General features: G+C 42.2%; 1 protein-coding gene across 2 annotated transcripts in view; it reads right to left on the bottom strand.

The window, feature by feature from the left end:
- The window catches only part of LOC102448256 (sodium- and chloride-dependent GABA transporter 3), a 275,725-nt gene that overhangs the window by 128,075 nt on the left and 125,082 nt on the right, over positions 1-22,568 (bottom strand). For both annotated transcript variants that reach the window (XM_075939327.2, XM_075939326.2), the window contains exon 7: positions 21,517-21,651. In XM_075939327.2, coding sequence (XP_075795442.1) covers positions 21,517-21,651 — 135 coding nt within the window. The remainder of the gene's footprint in view (positions 1-21,516; positions 21,652-22,568) is intronic.

Genomic DNA, 22,568 nt, shown 5'->3' with positions numbered 1-22,568 from the left:
AACTAAGTTTTGTTTCCATGGGAAAATTCTCCATGAGTTTATTAATTGGTGGCTCTTACCATCTAGCCAATCCAACTATGCTTGTAACAGGAGTATTGTTGTGATAATGAAAGTTCTTTCTTTTTTATTAACCTTGTATCGGTTCAGTTCTGCATTCTGGAAAATCTGTCTGCAGGATCAGCATGCCTCTCACTAGGGGATAGCAGCCACAGACTGCAGTTTGTATTTTCTCTTTCTTTTTCAAGCTCTTTAGAGAAAAGAGCTTGGGGTACCCCTCGGGATGGTTTCAAGTGTCCACTCCTGTTTGGGGGTTCAAAAGCACTTGACGGTGCCAAGGGATTTTTATCCCCAAAATCTGGATTTTTAGGATTTTTAGGGGAGGTTTTATACCAAAGCCTAGAAAGATAAGGTTTTGGGGTACTTTTGGGGGGCCCCACTTCTGAATTCATCGTGCCAGAGTGGGGAATCAGCCTTGACACCAATGGATTAGCAAAGGATGATTGCTCTATTTGTTTAATTATGTTTTCCAGGTACTTGTGCACCATTCATGTGTCCCTCTCCTCTTGCCCCTTCTGCAAAGCCTGAAATCATAAATCAGTGTTTATTCCATTCCCAGTACTGGGCAGGAGGACACCATCGGATTATGGAGGAACAAAGTTAGATTTGCTAGGAAAAAAATGCCACCAAAAGCCCCATTTTTAAAGAACTCTGTCGATGAGGCTACTGTACTCTAGGACCTGGATTCTATTAGCCACTGTGCAAATGCTGTGTTCTGAGATGAGTGCAATCCATGCAGGAAATCAGAGTAGCCTGATGGTGCAATATTTTTACAGCTGGTTTTGTGATGCAAAGATGCTATCATAGATCTGACCCATCACCTCACAAAATGCAGAGGGAAGCACTGTGCCTCAGAAAAACTTCTCAATTGCTACTCTCGCACTGATGAGGGGATAGTAATTTTCTGTTGCCTTATAAGACTTATGTCATCTTCAGTGTAAGGTGAGCAAGTGAGCAGTGTCTTGGTGGCACAGCGGTTCCCTCCGCTTTTTCTGGATTAATGCAGCTTTTGCATCGTCTCATGCTCCAGGCTGTGCACCAAGAAAGACACAATCTTGCCCGATTTTTTTCCCCAATTTTATAAATGAACATTTAAAATGAACCCTAGCTTTCAGTGGTACAATGTAAGTTTTCCAAATTTACTTCTCAAAAGTTAAAATATGACAGGCAAGCTTTGCCCCACAGCAATAGCTTTATGACTTGTTAATGCATTTATTTATGAGAATCTTCCAGGAAACTGCTGTTGCAATCTGTTGCATCTGGTGAGCCCTTTCTGGATCTGGATTTCAGTGTTAGAATTTATACCTTTTAACAAAGTAATCGGGAAACTGTCAGGCAGATCACTTGTTGTGATTGAGCATAATTTCATATCAGAGTAATCATTGCCCTCTGATGGACTCCAATTTGTCCACATCCTTTCTGTAGTGAGCCCAAAACTGGACTCAATACTTCAGATGTGGCCTCACTAGTGCCAAATAATCACTTCCCTTGATCTGCTGGCAATGCTCTCACTAATGCACCCCAATATGCCATTAGCTTTTGCCAAGGCTGTTCCCCATTCTGGCACTCCAGATGCAGAAGCCGGGGGCCCACAAGAAACCATACCTTGCCTCTATACGTTTTTGCTTAAAAGTTCCCCAAGGTCATGGATTCCCTGGCCTTGGGAGATAAGTTGCCACCATGGAGTGTTAAAACCGCCTTCTTCTTAGACCCAGGAAGAAACACTTGAACCTCTTCCGGAGAGGTACCCCCAAACTCCTTTACCACAAGAGAGTTTGAAAAAAAGAGAGAGTGAGAAAACAAACTACAATCTCTGATAGCTGACCGCTCAGTCTTAGGCTTGTGTACACAGACTTCCTGCTACTTTCTAAAACACAGGAATCAAATCATCACCTTAAAAAAGGTGATTTTTATTAACAAAACAAAAAGATAATACTTGATAAAGCATACCTGGTTGCTAGGTGTGACAGAGCAACTGAGAAAAGAACAGATTAAAACACAGAGGCTATGTGGTTTGTTTGGGTTTTTTGCGCTAAAACCGTTTTGCACAAGATCCTTATGCCTGACCCAGAGAGGCATAAGGATCTTGTGCAAAACAGGGTTTTTGCATAAAAAAAACCCATCCACACTGCTTCTTTTTCTGCAAAAACCTCTTGTGCAAAAAGAAAGAGCAAAAAATAGGCTAATGATATTGCAGGTCATGCCGAAAAAACTCATAGGCTGTGTCTACATTGGCACCCCTTTCCGGAAAAGGGATGCTAATGAGACCAGTCGGAATTGCAAATTCCGTGGGGTATTTAAATATCCCCCGCGGCATTTGCATTTACATGGCTGCCGTTTTTTTCTGGCTCGGGGTTTTGCCGGAGAAAAGCGCCAGTCTAGACGCGATTTTCCGGAAAATAAGCCCTTTTCCGGAAGATCCCTTATTCCTATTTCAAGTAGGAATAAGGGATCTTCCGGAAAAGGGCTTATTTTCCGGAAAATCGCGTCTAGACTGGCGCTTTTCTCCGGCAAAACCCTGAGCCGGAAAAAAGCGGCAGCCATGTAAATTCAAATGCCGTGGGGGATATTTAAATCCCCCGCAGAATTTGCAATTCCAACTGGTCTCATTAGCATCCCTTTTCCGGAAAGGGGTGCCAATGTAGACACAGCCCCATTGTGTAGACATAGCCAGAGAGATGGTATCTCTGGGCTTCAGCTTAAAAATGCAGTGCATGGGGGGCACATGGACTTAGCACAGAGGAGTTTAACCAAACAACAAAACAAAGAAAATAACCTGATTGCAACTAAATAGACATTTTCTTATCTACTTACAATCCGTGCTTCAAGGTACAGTCCACTTCCATGCCCAGTATTCCAAGTGGGCATGGTAGTTCAGCCTGGTTTAATTCACCATGTTTCTCCAGTTTCTAGCTTAAAACTCACACAAACAAAACAGAAGGCAGGTATACCTTTTCAATTCACATTTCAACACCCTGTCCCATTGGTTCTCCTGGCTCCCTGCCAACACCCCCTGAGTTTAACCCTTTTAATTACCAAATCCTGGCCAGCACTCTTCCTATCTATTACAGCTTTCTTGGCAACAAGACCACACTGACTCATATCCAGCTTCTTAGCTACTGTAATTCTCAAGTCCTTTTCTAAAGAACTGCTGCTTAGCAAGTCAGTCCCCAGCCTGTAGCAGTGCTTGGGATTCTTCTGACACAGGTGAAAGATTCTGTACTTGCCCTTGTTGAACCTTAATTTGTGTAGGTCACTCTGGACCTTAGCCCTACCCTCAGCTTAGTGTCATCCACAAACTTCCTAAGAGTGCAAACCCAACCATCACCCAGATCATTAATGAAGTTGAACAAAACCAGCCCCAGGACTGACCCCTGGTGCACTCAATTTTATTTCAGCTGCCAACCAGATATCAAGCTGTTGATCCTTACCCTTTGAGCTTGACTATCCTATAGTCCATTCATTCAAGTGATGCTTCTTTAACTTGTTGGCAAGAATAATGCGGGGGACCCTATCAAAAGCTTTGCTAACCTCAAGGTGTATCATGTCCACCACTTTTCCCATATTCACGGAGCCAGTCACCTCAAAGAAGGCAATCAGGTTGGTCAGGCATGATTTGCCCTGAATGAATCCACTACTGATGGAAACATTTGACTTTTTACAATCTTGATTTCCACAAGTTTTCAAAGATAAGGGCAAATCACATCAGCAAACTCTCTCACATAGGGTATGTCTACACTACCCCGCTAGTTCGAACTAGCGGGGTAATGTATGCATACCGAACTTGCTAATGAAGCCCGGGATTTGAATTTCCCGGGCTTCATTAGCATAAAGCCGGCGCCGCCATTTTTAAAAGCCGGCTAGTGCGAACCCCGTGCCGCGCGGCTACACGCGGCACGGGCTAGATAGTTTGAACTACGTAGCCATTCCGAACTATCTGTACTCCTCGTGGAACGAGTACAGATAGTTCGGAATGGCTACGTAGTTCGAACTATCTAGCCCGTGCCGCGTGTAGCCGCGCGGCACGGGGTTCGCACTAGCCGGCTTTTAAAAATGGCGGCGCCGGCTTTATGCTAATGAAGCCCAGGAAATTCAAATCCCGGGTTTCATTAGCAAGTTCGGTATGCATACATTACCCTGCTAGTTCGAACTAGCGGGGTAGTATAGACATACCCATACAGTGTAACTCCCCTACCTGTCCTTCCTGAACAGTTGATACCATTCCATGACAGTGCACTGTGAGATGGTAAGGCCCTTGGGGTCACTGGTTGGCCACTCCACTCCGTACACCCTGTTTAGTGTTCTGGGGAATTAACGATGGCTTCCCGTTCTTTACGGCTGGCAGCAGGCCAATAAATGGTCCAGAGCCCAGGCCCTTGTTCAGGACGGGCAGCAACAAATAGTTCTGTGCCTGGACCCTTAGTTCAGGGCGGGGTGGCAGGCAATCAGTTCTGAGCCCCAAGCCTCGGTTCAGGGCAAGGCAGTCAAACAAACAGTTCTGAGGTCCAAACCCTTGCTCCCGGTGGGGCAGCAAAATAAACAGTTCAGAGCCCGACCAAGGTTCAGGGTGGAGTGGCGAGCAAACACATAAACAACTAGTCTTAATATGCACACCCAGCTGGATCCTCTGGCTTAGGCAGGGGTCCAGTAGATGCAGGCTTCAATTCTGGAATAGTCAAGTGGGGAGACTGCCACCCAAGAGTGGGTTTGCAGGGGGAACTCTGGCCTACCCGCTCTACTGCATCCCACCCCAGGGCCCTGGTAGTACGCTGACCTGGCTCTGGCCCAGCCAAAAGGTAGTCAGCTATCCCATGGCTCTTTCCACACTTCCCCTTATGCTGTACCTGGGTCCAATGCAAGTCCCCTAGACTCTGTCACTCTGGAACCTCTGGCAAGGTAAGCCGTCCTTCAAAGCAGCCCTACACTGTTGTGGGCCCGACGGCCCAGGCTAGTCCCCTGCTTCCCGTGGGTCCAGTTCCTCCTTTTGGTGCGTAGGAGAGGCTTCTGGTTCCTTCAGTCACTGGGGACTCACTGACCTCTCTGGCAGGCCTTTTATATCCCTGGCCCCGCCTCCTGGTTTCTGGTCAGGTGGGTTGTTAGGTGCTGCCCACCAAGGCTCAGAAAGGGCGCCTCCCCCTCAGGGTTTGTGGGCAGCCACTCCATCCCACTACATGCTACAATGATGTGAGTCATCACACCAAGTCTCTATTATTCCTTGACCGTGCCAGAACTTTCAATTCTCTCGAACTCAGGTCAGGATCCTTGGAATGATTCATGAACCTTACAAAAACCTCTGTAACAAAACTGAAAGGCTTGCAAATTTCATATTATCCTGATAAATAGCCAGCAACTGAAAGTAGGTAACTAACATTAAAACATGCTCAATTGTCTTGCCCGCTAGGAGTATCACTCCCAATGAAATTGCTGCTGGTAAGTTTCAGAGCTAATGTCTGTCTGACCATCTGGTAGTCTAATGCATCTTGGAGGGCGGGATCTAGATTGTGCTATGCAACCTTGGCTGGGCCCATCAAATACAGAGCCAACAAGGAGTACAACATTCCTCCAGTAATTTAACAACAGTAGCGATCCTTTTAAAATGTTAACAGAAATGCTGCAGGATCATCCCTGGGTCCCATCTTAATCAGTCAGACCAGTAGATCCATTAGAGACTACTCTGCCCCCTAAGTCTGGGGATACAGCGGGGCCACTCGCTGCAACAGCATCAACATTTGTTATATCAGGCACTCTTGCTGGGCCTGATGAAAGGCTGACATCTCCCTCAGTGATTGCTGCTGCAATTACTGCTGATGGACCAACTGCTGCTATTGCTACACCACCAATTGTTGCAGTAATCGTTGCTGCTATTGGGCTGCCTGCTGTTGCTGGTTCTCTAGCAGCCATTTTAGGATTTTAGAATCATAGAATCCTAGGATTGCAAGAGACCTCAGGAGGTCATCGAATTCAGCCTGCTGCCCAAAGCAGGACCAACCCCAACAAAATCACCCCAGCGAGGGCTCTGTCAAGCCGGGACTTAAAAACATCTAGGGATGGAGATTCCACCACCTCCCTAGGTAACCCATTCCAGTGCTTCACCGCCCTCCTCGTGAAATAGTTTTTCCTAATATCCAACCTTGACTTACCACACTGTAACTAAACACCATTGCTCCTTGTTCTGCCATCAGTCACTACTGAAAACAGCCTCTCTCCCTCCTTTTTGGAACCTCCCTTCAGGAAGTTGAATGCTGCTATCCAATCCCCACCTCAACTCTTCTCTTCTGCAGACTAAATGAGCCCAAATCCCTTAACTGCTCCTTGTAGGTCATGTGCTCCAGCCCTCTAATCATTTTGGATGTCCTCTGCTGGACTGTCTCCAATGCATTCGCATCCTTTCTATAGTGGGGAGCCCAGAAATGGACGCAATACTCCAGATGTGGCCTCACCAGTGACGAATAAAGGGGAATAATCACTTCTCTGGATCTGCTGGCAATGCTCCTCTTAATACACCCCAATATACTATTAGCCTTCTTGGCAACAAGGGCACACTGTTGACTCATATCCAGCTTCTCATCCACTGTAATCCCCAGGTCCTTTTCTGCCAAACCACTACTTAGCCATTCAGTCCCCAGTCTGTAACAATGCTTGGGATTCTTTCATCCCAAGTGCAGGACTCTGCACTTGTCCTTGTTGAACCTCATCAGATTTCTTTTGGCCCAATCTTCTAATGTGTCTAGGTCACTCTGGACCCTATCTACCATATCTACCCTATCTACCACTCTGGGCCAGATCTACCTCTCCCCCTAGCTTAATGTCATCTGTATTCCATCCCCTCATCCAGGCTATTAATAAAGATGTTGAACAAAACCAGCCTTAGAACCAATTCTTAGGTTACTCCACTTGAAGCCAACCACCAACCGGACATTGAGCCATTGATCACTACCCATAGGGCACAACAATCTAGCCAGTTTTCTATCCACATTACAGTCCAATTATCCAATCCATACTTCCTTAACTTGCTGGCAAGAATACTGTAGGAGACTGTATCAAAAGCTTTCCAAAGTCAAGGTATATCACATCCACTGACTTCCCCATGTCCACAAAGCCAATTACCTCATCACAGAAACTAATCGGGTTGACTTGTCCTTCTTGAATCCATGTTGACTATTCCTGATCACTTTCCCCTCTTCCCAGTGCCTCAAAATGAATTCCTTGAGGATCCCCTCCATGATTTTTCTGGAGACTGAACTAAGGCTACAGTTCACTGGATTGTCTTTCTTCCCTTTTTTAAAAGATGGGCACTACATTTGCCTTTTTTCAATCATCCGGGACCTCTCCCAATCTCTATGAATTTTCAAAGATAATGGCCAAAGGCTCTGCAATGACATTTGCCAACTCCCTGAGTACCCTCAGATGCATATTATCTGGACCCATGGATTTGTGTATGTCTAGCTTTTTTAAATAGTTCATAACCTGTTCTTTCTCCACCAAGCACTTCTTGCTTTGTGTGAATCTATGCCTTCCCTCCCCATTTACCATCTAAGAATTGTTCCCAGAGATTTTCCCCTGTGTTTTAATTTGTTCTACTTAGTTGCTCTGAAACATCTAGCAACCAAGTATGCTTTATCAAGTATATCTTTTGTTTTGTTAATAAAAATCACTTTGGGTATGTCTACACTACCACCCTAGTTCGAACTAGGGTGGTAATGTAGGCATACCGCACTTGCAAATGAAGCCCGGGATTTGAATTTCCCGGGCTTCATTTGCATAAGCCGGCCGGCGCCATTTTTAAATGCCGGCTTGTTCGAACCCCGTGCCGCGCGGCTACACGCGGCATGGGCTAGATAGTTCGAACTAGCAAGCCATTCCGAACTATCTGTACGCCTCGTGGAACGAGGTGTACAGATAGTTCGGAATGGCTACGTAGTTCGAACTATCTAGCCCGTGCCGCGTGTAGCCGCGCGGCACGGGGTTCGAACAAGCCGGCATTTAAAAATGGCGCCGGCCGGCTTATGCAAATGAAGCCCGGGAAATTCAAATCCCGGGCTTCATTTGCAAGTGCGGTATGCCTACATTACCCCGCTAGTTCGAACTAGCGGGGTAGTGTAGACATACCCTTTAATGTGATTTGATTCTTGTGTCCTGAAATGTATAGGAGGTCTGTCTGTCTGTCTGTGTCTCCATGCCTCAACCTAAGACGTCAGCTACCAGAGACTTCAGATTGTTTTCTCTTTTCTTTTTTAAAGCTCTTTTGAGGCAAAAGAGCTTGGGTAACCCTGGAGGAGAATTCACCTGAAGGGAGGATCCAAAGAGGATGGAGAGAGTCTGTTCTCAGTAGTGATAGATAACAGAACGAGGAGCAATGATCTCAAATTGCAGTGGGGGAGATCGAGGTTGGATATTAGGAAAAACTATTTTACTAGGAGGGTCGTGAAGCATTGGAATGGGATACCTAGGGAGATGGCACAACCTCCATCTCTAGAGGTTTTTAAGTCCCTGGCTGTGATGATTTAGTTAGGGCTGGTCTTGCTTTGGGAAGAGGGTAGGCCTTGATGACCTCCTGAGGTCTCTTGCAATTCTATGATCCTATGAGTCTAAGAAACAGATTTAGTCATTCATGCAAATGTATGCAACAGTAATAATGAGTTCGTTTTTTAGAATGCCTTTATACTGTAAACTCTCAAATATACTTAAATATAATTAAAAGTTCTTTATAACTGGATATACCATATACCTTTACATTAAAAAACAAGGTTATTTAATTTGCAAAAGAATTCTCCTTCAGCACTAACTGAATATTTCATGTACTATAAATCTGTTCATAGGCTTACTTTGGGGGCTTCTTCCTTAGGTATTCTGGGAACAATCTGCCTCAAGTCTGTACTATGGCTTGTCCTTTTGAGCATGAAAGTTCTGCATTACTCACATCACACATTTGTTCTGTTGCGTAGTTAAAAGCAGAATTTGTAATACTAGGGATCAAAACCAGGAGAATGTGTATAATTTGGGTGATGTAAAACCATTAAAATATAACATAGGATAAACTGCACTATACATTTCATAACATACTATTCAGTTCTAATCTCATAGGCTATGTCTAGACTGCAGGCTTCTTTTGGAAGAAACTTTTCCAGAAGAGATCTTCTGGAAAAACTTCTTCTGAAAGAGAGCATCCACACTGTAAGGCTGTGTCTAGACTACATGCCTCCATCGACGGAGGCATGTAGATTAGACAGATAGGCAAAGGGAAATGAAGAGGCGATTTAAATAATCGCCGCTTCATTTAAATTTACATGGCTGCCGCGCTGAGCCGACAAACAGCTGATCAGCTGTTTGTCGGCTCAGCGCGCTAGTCTGGACACTCCCCTGCCGACATCAAAGCCCTTTGTCGGCAGCCCTGTTATTCCTCATGGGATGAGGTTTACCGGGGCTGCCGACAAAGGGCTTTGATGTCGGCAGGGGAGCATCCAGACTAGTGCGCTGAGCCGACAAACAGCTGATCAGCTGTTTGTCGGCTCAGTGCAGCAGCCATGTAAATTTAAATGAAGCGGCAATTATTTAAATCGCCGCTTCATTTCCCTTTTTCGAATACACAAATCTACATGCCTCCATCGACGGAGGCATGTAGTTTAGACGTACCCTAAAAGTGCATCAAAAAAGCGATCTGCTTTTTAGAAAGATAGCGTCCACACTGAAGCTGTGATTACTATGGACAGAGTGGCCACCAGGGCACCTGTGCTTTTTCCTCTTTCCTCTTTTTTTGAAAGAACTCCCTCTTCCCCATCTACACACGCCTTTTTTCCTGAAAGAGCTCTTTCGGAAAAAGGCTTCTTCCTCATAGAATGAGAATTACCAATGTCGGGAAAACCCTTCTGTTCTTTTGATTTTCTTTCTAAAGAACGTGATTGCAGTGGGGACATAATTGAAATTTTATTGGAAAAACGGCCATTTTTCAAAAAAAAAGTTTGTAGTGTAGACATACCCTTAGGGTATCAGGGGGTGGCAAATGTATAACTGAAAGTAGAATAAGGTTCAATAGTGACAATTTTTTTTGGCATTTGGATTTTAAAAAGAGCTGTTCCATGTTAAATAGTATTGAGCAGCATATACATCTGCATCAGCATATATTTTCTACAAACAAACCAGGGGAGCAGAGAGTTTTAGCTTCAAGGTTAACAAAAAACAATATTGTTTTGCAGGGGTGCTGCAGCTGGAATGGTCCCAGAATATTACAGAGACAGGGCAGGTAAGGTAATGTATTTTATTGGAAACTTGAAAAGTGTCTCTTTCCCCAACAGAAGTTAGTCCAATAAAAGACACTACCTCACCAACTGTAGGATCTTTTCTTACCACCTCAAAGTATTCTTTATTGTGCAAATTTCTCTTTTAATATCCTGGATGATTAAGCACTGGATATTTTTGAGGGGATCTCCCCTTTAAAAACTTTAGAGCACAGAGGATTTTGAGTCCTTTCCATCAGTACTTTCTTTATAGGAGAGGAGAGGACTGAGAACACATTCCAAACAATTGTCATTGGTTTGTCAAGTTAGGATCCACTTGTGCTTTATTACTAACCATGGCAACATATTAGACAACTGAGAAGCAGGAAATCTGTAGGCATAGAAATGCATACAGAGCATCAGGACTGGTAAATAAGTCTGCATAAATGCTGTTGCCATACAAAGACACTATTTTTCTTTCATTACCTTTCTTACACTGTTTCTTGATCAAACAAAACAGAGACCCTCTTACAATCATCTAGAAACACATATTCAAATACTCTCACCCTTTAGGCTAGAAGGGAATTTGCTTCTGTCATTTAAAGCATCTCACATTCAGCCTCAAGATGGCAATACAGTCGTAACAGTTGTTTGTTTCCAGTGTTAGGAGCTGACTCTCAATCTCCAGCAGTTTTTTCCACTGCTATAGATCGATATCAGTAATGGTGTTATTGCTGCAAATATTGTAGCCAAAAATATAGAAGCATTCAAAAATCTGGATGTTAACAGCTAAAAGAAGGTAAATAAATACTGAAGTTTTACTAAATACCCAGTTTGTACAATACGTGATTTAGTACAATAGAACAATAACTCTGTACATCTATACAAGATCCTAAAAACCTGTCATTAACCCTCACTATAACTCGTGTAATTAGATAACACCATTAACAACTGTGCTACATAATCTTTTCTTTGAAATTGCTTGGGTAGACATTTTTAACTCTATGGATTCTTGAAATAGTAATTATACATTATTTATAATAGAGGGAGAGGCCAAAGTTTTTTATCAGGATAATAAAAACCTGAAACTAAAAACTATTGGACCAATTTTGTAATTAAGCACTGGATCTTGAAAGTAAATACTTCATGCTAAATTTGCTTTCACTTGAACATTTGCTTTGCCTGACGTGTTTAGTATTATTTTTATTTATGACTGCTCACTGAGCACCAAAGACATGGTCCTGTATCTGAACAGTAGGGACATAGGCAACAGACAATCTCATGTTTGTCCTATGAGTTATTTTTGTACTACATCCGACACAAAAAGAAAAGAATAAAAATAAAAAGGAAAGAGCTGCAAATATTATACAGTACATTACTGATTACTGAGTTAAATCTAAATAATTAAAATATAATGGGAAAGTTTTTAAACGATTTGATACGGTAAGGAAACTGCTTCTGTACTTGTTTCATTTAAATAATTATTAAAAGCAGCATTTTTCTTCTGTATGCTACTGTTTCAAAGCTGTATTAAGTGAATTTTCAGTTGTAAACTTTTGAAATACCAACTATAATAGTCTGTTTAGAATAATGAACATTTCAGAGTTTAAAAAACAACCTCCATTCAAGAGACGTTAATAACTCTGAGGTTCTGCTGTACTCACTCAGGGTATGTCTACACTACCCTCCTAGTTCGAACTAGGAGGGTAATGTAGGCATACCGCACTTGCAAATGAAGCCCGGGATTTGAATTTCCCGGGCTTCATTTGCATAAGCGGGGCGCCGCCATTTTTAAAACCCCGCTCGTTCGAACCCCGTGCAGCGCGGCTACACGGGGCACGAACTAGGTAGTTCGAACTAGGCTTCCTAGTTACTCCTCCTATAGCTAATTTCTATAATTAATATTTTCATTAAAAATAATAGCAATTAGAATGAATAAAACAGCTGATGAACAGCTAGTAACTAGCATGCAAGCATATAGTAAACAAGTGGCATTTGTTTTTCTCTGCTTCTCTTATTTTAGGAATCATCAGCTTTGGTGCTAATGTAAGATGTGGCCAGATTTTTCAGACATGACAAGTGTTTTTCAGTGGCCAAACTGAGATGACTTAAAGTGCCCTGAATCTCAAAGGCTATGTGCTGAGCTCAGACTTCAAGGGCACTACTCCTTGCTGAAAGCAGTATTTCTCAAAGTAGGCCATAGGCCCACTCTGAGAAAGCTGCTAACGGGCCACTCTGGTTTGTTTACTTACTGGCTCCCACTGATTTCTGTTCACTCTTTGCAGCCAAGGGGAGCAATGAGGTTCTCTGGCTGTGGAGCTGGTAAGTAAACAAACTGGAACAGCCTGTTAGCAGCTTCACCGGCTTAAAGTTAAGTGTATCAGGGTCAGAGTGCTCAGTATGTACTATGCACCCTCTTCTACTTCTGCTAGAACTCTGCCTAGTACTTCTTATCCGTAACAGATATTATGTCAGAACACGTGTGGTTGGTCACCAATACACATTGGCTGTGTCTACACTGCACCCCTTTTCCTACTTAAAATCAGGAATAAGGGATCTTCTGGAAAAGGCTTTATTTTCCGCAAGATCCCGTCTAGATTGGTGCTTTTCTTCGGCAAAGCCCCGAGCTGGAAAAAAGCGGCAGCCATGTTCATGCAAATGCCGCGGGGAAAATTTAAATCCCTGGGGCATTTGCAATTCCGACTGGTCTCATTAGCATCCCTTTTCCGGAAAAGGGTGCCAATGAAGACACAGCCATTTTGTTGTGGATGCCTTTACATATAGGAGATCCAGAGTTTTAAAAAAAATTTAGATTCTGATCTACTACTGCTCAAAACAAAGGTTTCACTGAGCTAAATGACTACCAATTCTTGTTCAATTTAGCAGAGTCAGTTTTCATTTAATGACACATACCCACCCCAGGGAGCATAGCTTACTGTATCACTTGACAGAAAAATGGATGGAGAAAGTATGATTTCTCAGCGTATTCAGTTTATTATTAGGCTGAATATAACAGTACATGTTTGGAGACTAACAAGATGGTTTATTAGATGATGAGCTTTCGTGGGCCAGGCCCATGAAAGCTCATCATCTAATAAACCATCTTGTTAGTTTTTAAAGTGCTACATAGTCCTGTATTTTGTTTTAGCTACACCAGACTAACACAGCTACATTTCTATCACTATAGTGCATGTTTGGGGACTTTATGGCTATCAGGATCAGTAATGGCCTGCAAAAAATTTTCTGCGTTTCCAGACACTATTAGAAGCTAAATTCAAAATTGTCTGACACTAGTGGAATGAGCAGGAGGTCTTATTTCAGTTCCCAGTATCCACGTCTATAGCTTCTACCACAGTTATCATCTTTGCTGGCAGATTCAGAAGAGTTTTTGGACCAAATGAATTCACACAAACCAAACTACATTCTGCCTACCTGGAAGCAAATCCTCAAACACAAACATTAAAGGCTTGTAAACAATTAAAAGATAATGCTATAGCACTCCAGAGTAGACACTAAGGATCTGTCTTCACTACATGGTGAATCAACGACATTGCAGCAAGAGCAACTCCTGCTGACCTTATTGCGTGGAAGATGGTGTGGTAAGTACGAGTAGTCCTGTGACACTTTAGAGACTAACAAAAATAGCTATGCTACTTGCAAAGCTGAAATTGTGTAGGTTAGATCGACTCGGGAGAGGGCATAGTGTAAACTAGGCTTAACTACACTGACAGGAGGGGTTCTCTCATCATCAAAGGTAATTCACCTCCAAGAGAGGCAGCAGCTAGATCTATGGAACATTTAGGCTGATCTAAACATTTAGGCTCAGGATATGGATTTTTCACACTCTGACCACAATAGTGAAACCAACCTAATTTTCTAGTGTAGGCCAGGCCTCAGACACATTAGAAGAAGATTGAGTAGTTTGCACTTTTGCTGCCTCTGTTAATGGAAAACTGTCACCCCACAGGGCATTTCTCTGCTGCCCATTGGCATTCAAAATTCATCTTACTTGTGTTTATTCAAGATGCTTAACCAGAAACTGCAATGATGTAAAATCTAAGATAAAGACCGCTTATCCCATAACCTTACTACAGCCTCTACATCAAGTTCCACCACTATTCCATGGGACAGAGAACCCATATTTTGGATCTACTTCTCTCTTTATAAAAAACACCTGAACAACTGGCAACAAAGCAGAGGGACACAACTGATAATCAAATGCCCCCAAAATCATTAATGCAAAGTTGATATTGTCCAGTGGAGTCCAGTGGCCTTCCAGGAAGCAGCCAGTGCCTAAACTTATACCTCTGAAAATCAGGAAATATGATTACATGTCACCTGCCCCACAATGCAATCTGATCTCCACCCCTGGGAACTGGCAATAGCTTCTGGGAAGCCATGTGACATGACAAGTAGAGCTCAAAGGGGATACACCACTGTTTAAGTTGCACTCCACAAAGTTGAATTCTGTCATGTATCTGCATGCATTCAGCTTCACTCACCGTACGAGGTGCAGCTGTACTGAAATGTGGAGGGATTAAGGCAGTGGTTCCCAAACTGTGGCCATGGACACTAGTGGCCTGTGACTGTCTTGCAGGAGGGCTGCAGGCTTGGGGCTCACCCCACCCCCAGAGGGAGCCTATGCTGGTACTCCAGACCTGCACCCACCCCTACCAAGTTGAAGTGCTAGCACCAGCTTCCCGCAGCAGGGTTGGGGGGAATGATACGGCTTGTGGAGGAAGGAAGCAGCTCCATGTGCTGCTGCTTTCCCTACCCCAGGGGAATGGCAATGCAGGGAACCACCTGCCTGGAGGCTTTCCTCACTGTTCCCATAGGCCATAATCATGACCAATGGGAGCAGTGGGGTGTGCTGCCTCAGAGTAGCAGGAGGCACAAAGCTAGGAAAGCACCTTCCATCTCCCTCCCGCTCAGATCCCCATCCACTCCCAGACCATTCCTGCACCCAACCTCCCAACCAGACCTGCACCCCGCCCCCTTTTGCGCCTATTTTGTCATCAAAGGTGCTTGGTGATCACAGGTGATCCACGGAAAGATCTATGTTGAGTGGGTGGGCTGCAGGCCAGAAAGTTTGAGAACTGCCAATTTAGAGTCATCTTTAAACAGAAAGTGCACCTCAACCATAACTATAGTAGAGCTGGCACTCCTCCGCTAGGACAACATAAAACTGATTGGTATCAGCTTTACAGATGAAGGAACAAAAGCTGACATTTTCAGATCATAAGGACCCAGACATATTGAAAAGACAGAATATAAAAATGAGGTACAGAATTCAATACTTGAAAGCTCAGAGGAACTGAAAAGATAGATGAATAGCTGCTTAGAAAGCTATAACAAACCATGGAATGCAAATCACACAAAGACAAACGGTGCAAGAACTTCAAACTAAACTGTGCCTTGAAAAGAAACTTAATTTATTTAATCCACAGTAAACATACTTGGCACTGTGGTTCAAATACTGCTCTCTGAACACATACTGTAGTCTCCCTGGAACAGTATTTAAACAAACCTCTAGTTGACGAGGAAAACAATGTTTACAAGTACACATGCATTATACTTGGAAATTGTGGAGTAAATCCAAATTTAAGAAAGTAAAGATGAAAACTGGAAGCATGAATGCGAGGTTTAGTTCCATTCATTCCCTCTTGCACCCTTGGAAAAAAATCCATAATTATCAAGTTTATGACACTTTGTTTCACAATGCAAAAAGTTCATAATACAAACATTCATTAATTATACATCTCTAATTTTTTACTACTAAAAAGGCTGCAACAAAGCAGGACGTCCAAACTGGATGACACTTGAAACTCCACTTAAAACACCGACAGATTTAATCACAGAAGTTCCCTTAGGGTTTAGGATTATCCTCCTGGCGTGTTGACCATGCCACTCGCCTTCCTGCTCTTTGGGGGTTCCCCACCACTCTATCCTGTTGGGCCAGTTCCTCTGGTCTCCCCAGACAAGGCACAGAGTTGGGATTACAGAGTAATGAAAAGTAATGCAGGAACTGAACCACTTCAGTTCTGGGAGGACTCAGTTCTAAGGTGCAGCACCCAAGAAACCAACATCCAAAAGGGACCAAAACTCCAAACTAATCTGTTTTACTCTGTACAAAAGTTTAACACTAAAAGCTGGTGAGGTCAGCTCCTTTTATCAATGAAAGAGATGTACACAATGGTTGATCGCCCTGGTAACAAATATTTACACTGGGCTTGATAATAAACAAAAAAGTGTTCATTAAGTATGAAAAATAGTGATTGCAAGTGAAAACAGATCAACGTTAGTTACTGAATTAAAATGAATAAAAAGAGTTTAAGCTAGTTCTAATTCACGAAGGGTATGTCTACACTACCCTCCTAGTTCGAACTAGGAGGGTAATGTAGGCATACCGCACTTGCAAATGAAGCCCGGGATTTGAATTTCCCGGGCTTCATTTGCATAAGCGAGGCGCCGCCATTTTTAAAACCCCGCTCGTTCGAACCCCGTGCAGCGCGGCTACACGGGGCACAAACTAGGTAGTTCGAAGTAGGCTTCCTAGTTCAAACTACCTACTTCGTGCCCCGTGTAGCCGCGCTGTACGGGGTTCAAACGAGCGGGGTTTTAAAAATGGCGGCGCCCCGCTTATGCAAATGAAGCCCAGGAAATTCAAATCCCGGGCTTCATTTGCAAGTGCGGTATGCCTACATTACCCTCCTAGTTCGAACTAGCGGGGTAGTGTAGACATACCCGAAGGCTATGTCGACACTGCACACTTATTTCAAAATAACTCATGTTATTTTGAAATAATAGAGAGCTCATCTACACAGCAAGCCCATTATTTTGAAATAATTGTGAAAAGTCTTATTCTAATTCCTGTAACCTTTATTTCACGAGGAGTAAGGGAAATCAAAGGAAGAGTGTTCTTCCTTTGACTTCTTGCTGTGTGGACAGCACCAAAAGCCAAGTTAAGCTACTTCAACTTCAGTTACGCAATTTAACTTAGCTGAAGTTGCATATCTTAACTCATCTTTTAGCCTGCAGTGTAGATGTACCCTAAGAAACATGTTACATGCAAATTCTTACCCTAAACAGCTGCTCTTACTCAGGTAAAACTTCAAATCAGAGTTGATCTTTACTCTGGCCTGGTTTTACCGCTTTTCAGAGTTCAAATATTCTCTTAGAACAGGACAGGCAGTTTAAAAAACCAGCTGAAGACAAAGGCTCATTGTTTCTCATTGCTTAAACAGACTTTCCTCCAGGGCAGGAATTCTTTGTTCAGCATCCCCTCTACATCTCCATGGGAAAATACCTGGTTCAAGATGGATTCCAGTACCAGGTGCCATGGTCATATGTTTTAGAATAATAGAATCACATAATACTAGAACTGGAAGGGCAGGCCAAACACCATCTAGGTCATTCCTGATAGATGTCTATCTAGGGCTACTCATAGTTTGGGCTTACAGGACAAAAAATGACCATTCACAGGTTGTTGGTTTGAGTACTGAGTCATTAAGTACCTGAATTATCACCAATGGCCTTCATTAGCACATTCAGAAATATAAACAGATTCACATACTTCTAACCTCATATACAAGAATGATACATGAAGATTCAGCAGATTGTAACTGTAAATTTGATATGTTACATGACCTGTTCTGCATAAAGCATCTTCAAGTTATGCATATTCATATCCCTCAGACAATTTTCATAAATCATGGGGAGCCATCACACCATCGTAGAACTAACTGGAGAACAACAATCCATCCCACAACAACTTGGGGTTTCTATGTCTGTTTTTTTTTCCTCATTAGAAATGAAACAAAACCCTTCAAATGCTTTAGTGAAAGGGAATTATGTCAAAACATCTGTTTTGGGGTGAAAAGTTCAGCTTTTAGTTTGGGTCCCTCTTTATCTCTACTCCTCAGGAAGTGGCCAGAGACTTCAGTGAAGCATTGGAATGGGTTACCTAGGGAAGTAGTGGAGTCTCCATCCCTAGAGGTGTTTAAGTCTCGGCTTGACAAAACCCTGGCCGGGTTGATTTAGATGGGATTGGTCCTGCCTAGAGCGGAGGGCTGGACTTGACGACCTTCTGAGGTCTCTTCCAGTTCTATGATTCTATGATAAGGGGATGGTTGGATGAAATAACATGATCTTGGTAACTAATTGACCATTCATTATAGGGAACTTTCTGGGTGTCTGGCTGGTGAGTCTTACCCACATGCTCAGGGCTTAGCTGATCGCCATATTTGGGGTCAGGAAGGAATTTTCCTCCAGGGTAGATTGGCAGAGGCCCTGGAGGTTTTTCGCCTTCCTCTGTAGCATTGGGCACAGATCACAGCTGAAGGACTCTCTACATGTTGGGGCCTTCAAAGTATTTGAAGGCTTCAATATCTGAGACATAGGTGAGAGGATTATTCTAAGAGGGGTGGGCGAGATTCTGTGGCCTGCGCTGTGCAGGGGGTCAGACTAGATGATCATAATGGTCCCTTCTGACCTTAAAGTCTATGAGTCTATGAGTGAGGACTCCAGAAACCTTCCCTTTCCTAAATGCTGCCACAGCAGATATTCCACTGAGAAATGTTCTGGCTTTGACAAAACAGCATGCTTCAGTGAAAAAATATGTTTTCAAAAACTTCCAGCCAGCTCTACTACATTATCCCATCTTGTCATACTTCTCATTACATCTCAATCTCAAATTCACCCTTTTCTACTAATCTTTGGGGTGGAGGAGGCAGCATTTTTAAAATAATGAGGGATGTAGCATAGAAATAGATTTACTGTGATCACTTTGCAATGAGGGAAAAAGTTCACCTATGAAAGCAAAACACTGAATACACCTAATTCTAAAATTAGCCCATAGATATGACAGAATGAGAGGGAGGCTTGTGACTCACATGGGCCTTTTAAGGTGCTCTTTATTTGAAAGACTGCCTAAGAGTCATACTATCATGTGTGCCTGACAATCACCATGGCAACAATGGGTTTCTTTACAAATAGAAATAGTATATCAAATAGACATGTAAAAACCCCTTGCAAACTGACAAAGTACTGATGCTCTGGTTTAAAAGAGCTTGTTCACCCTCTATTAATTTTTCCATGAATTAACAAGGGATGGAGGATGTGTGTTCACAGTAGCATGTGAGAAATCCACACATATGCTGTTAACAGGCCTCTCATGCACCACTTGGAAACCAGAATAGTAATAGAAATGTAGCTGTGTTAGTCTAGTCTAGCTGAAACAAAAAACAGGACTATGTAGCACTTTAAAGACTAACAAGATAGTTTATTAGTTGATGAGCTCATCACCTAATAAACCATCTTGTTAGTCTTTAAAGTGCTACATAGTCCTGTTTTTTGTTTTGGAAACCAGAAGTAGCAATGTTCAAGCACCATGCCTGATTCCTCTCCTCAATAGATGTGTGTAGCCCTGGAGGTTGGTAACTAGCTTATTGTGGAATTTGACAGCGAGGAAATGTAATTGTGATGTATTGCAGGAGAAGAATACAAAATCTTCCCTCATAATATCAGTTGTCAAAAAAAAAATGCAGGAAGGCAAAACAATGCTAATCAAAGCCAGACATAGCAAACTTTCCAGATTCACAGATTAATGTTTGATGGTCAGATTTGTGAGCTGACTTTCCCTTGAGCTTACTACAGTCATTGCTGTACATGAGTCTGTTATATATGCTGGAGAACAACAAGACCAGAACATCAAGAAATCCTAATAGCCTTCTCAGGTAGTCTGCCCTACTTCACACAAATAAGAGGTGTCACAATTGAAGGGAAAGCAATATAAATTAATTGTGTTTCTAACAGCAACAAGTAACACTTCAGCGATAAGAAGATCAAAATCAATGGCATGTTCTTACCTAGCCATACTGTTTCATTAGTATGATCTTTACATGATTCAAAAGCTATAGGCTTGAAATAACTTGAAGGCTCACTGTGTTGTCATGTCAAAATATACTTTTGCTGAAAATGTTTTACAGTTCATCGGACAGAGGGGAGTACTTCAAAAAATTAGTGTTGACAAATACTCCCAAACCTCTTTTTCAACTCCATTACATTTTTGGGTCTATCTAATGTCATAACTTCCTCCAGGGGTACCATAGTCTAATTTTTATTATTTTGTCAACCATGGTAAGTGAAGCACTGTCTGCAATACATCAGCTATGTTGAGCTAGTGTCATTTTCTCTCTTTTGATACCAGGCAAATGACATTCATAATTGATGACATATTAATGTAATATATGGAGATATACCTATCTCATAGAGCTGGAAGGAACCTTGAGAGGTCATTGAGTCCAGTCCTCTGCTTTTACAGGGGGGACCAAGTACCATCCTTGACAGATTTACCCCACATCCCTAAATGGCCCCCTCAATGATTGAGTTTACAACCCTAGGTTTACCAAACCAATGCTCAAACCACTGAACTATCCTTCCTCCCTAACAAACTCTCAATTTAATCCAGCACTTGTATGATGACCTCTGCTATGGAAATGACCAAAAAGGCGCACCCTCATCTTTTAAGAATTTATTGCCACTTTAAAATGTTTACAGATTTTTCATTCTTCTATGCTGTTTGCAATTTCAAACATGTTAACCCATTGTTATTCTTTTTTTTTTATTTTTTAAGGAAAATCAAATTACCTGAACCATTCCACTGAGATTATAAACGAATGGTTCACAATGTCAAAAATGCTCAGCCCTCATCAGACTTGGGGGGTAGAGTTAGGCCAGTGCTGAACACTTTTGCAGATCCAATTGTGAAATGCTAAGGTATCTCTGAAATGAAAACAAACTATCAAGCCCTCCAAACAAATAGAACAGACTGCAACGTCTGTGAGGGCATGTTTACACTGGCGAGTTATTAAGGCTGTGTCTAGACTACAACCCTTTTTTCGAAAAAGGGATGTAAATCAGACACTTCGAAATTGCAAATGAAGCCGGGATTTAAATTTCCCATGTTTCATTTGCATAACGATGGCTGCATTTGTTTTCAAAACGGGGCTTTTCGATAGAAAAACAGCAGTTTAGACGGGTATCTTTTGAAAATAAAACCCTTTTTCAAAAGATCCTGTAAACCTCATTTTTTGAGGAGTATGGTTCAAATATCAGTACACACTTGGCTACGCTTTTGTGTATTCCAACTTTAAATGCAATGAAAAATTGAAAGCACCAAAGATTTTCCACCTCAGAAATAAAATGAACATGGAGCAAATTTTGAACATTAGTTATTTGGTCCTACCTGTGGGTCAGACAATCGGGATAGATCAGGATACAAATAGAACTTTATTCCTTCAGAAGCCCCTGGCAATGTTACTCCTCGAACCAGAAGAATCAGTAGCATGATATATGGGAATGTAGCTGTTACATAGACCACCTAGTGAGAAGAAGTAAAACATCAGAATTTTTTTTTTTCAACAAAAACAGCAGCAAGGAGTTTGTTTCATCTGTTTCACTGGGAGTAATCTATATAGAAATGCATCATCCGAGTCCTACTGTGATATCTAATACATGGCCTGCTCTTCTGTAGAAGGTTGAATTTTATCCCCAGCAATATTCCTTCTTCAAAAATTTAGGCTATGTCTACCCTACAGGGAAAAGTCGGAAATTTCAAACCTCAATTCACGTGTCTTTTTTGGCTTTTCTGACATTTGGCCTGTCTACATGGGGCCAAATATCAGGAAAAAACCTCTCTTTTGGAACATCCCTTCTTCCTCATAGAACAAAGTTCACAGAGATGCTGAAAAAATGCATCTGCTTTTCCAAAATTTTTTTTGGAAAAGCAGACGCATTCCTCGGATGTGGCAGAGCTTCCAGAGGTATCCCGGAAAAGCTTTGCAGTGTAGATATAGCCTTGGACTTAGTAGGGAAAAGGTCAAACACTTCATAAATAGAGCTGGGTGAATAATGGATTTTTTGTTTCACAGGGCAATTCTGGGGAAAAATAGTTTTGAGTCAAACTGATTTTTTGTTGTCGTTTAGGGAAAAATCAAAGTTAAAGAAATATTTCCGGTCAAAACAAAACATTTTGTTTGAAATTTGTCCATTTTAAAACCTTGCTGATTTTTTTAAAAAATGCATATAAAGAACATTTTGAAACAAAAAGTGATTGTTGCAGTAACACTATTGAAATGAAACATTTCAGGTTTTTTAGATTTTAATACTTGTTTTACTGAAATATTGTGGTGATATTACAAACTGTTGCTGAATCTGCCTTTTTCAATAAAAATAAAATGGTGAAAAATGCCAAGCAAGTCTAATTTTAAAACTAGTTGAGACACTCTCTCTAAATAA

Source organism: Pelodiscus sinensis, chromosome 11, assembly GCF_052426305.1.
Source record: "Pelodiscus sinensis isolate ZL-2025 chromosome 11, ASM5242630v1, whole genome shotgun sequence".
In the NCBI taxonomy this organism is placed as follows: Eukaryota; Metazoa; Chordata; order Testudines; family Trionychidae; genus Pelodiscus; species Pelodiscus sinensis.
Note: the sequence above shows the minus strand (reverse complement) of the source record. Positions and strands in the feature narration are given on the sequence as shown.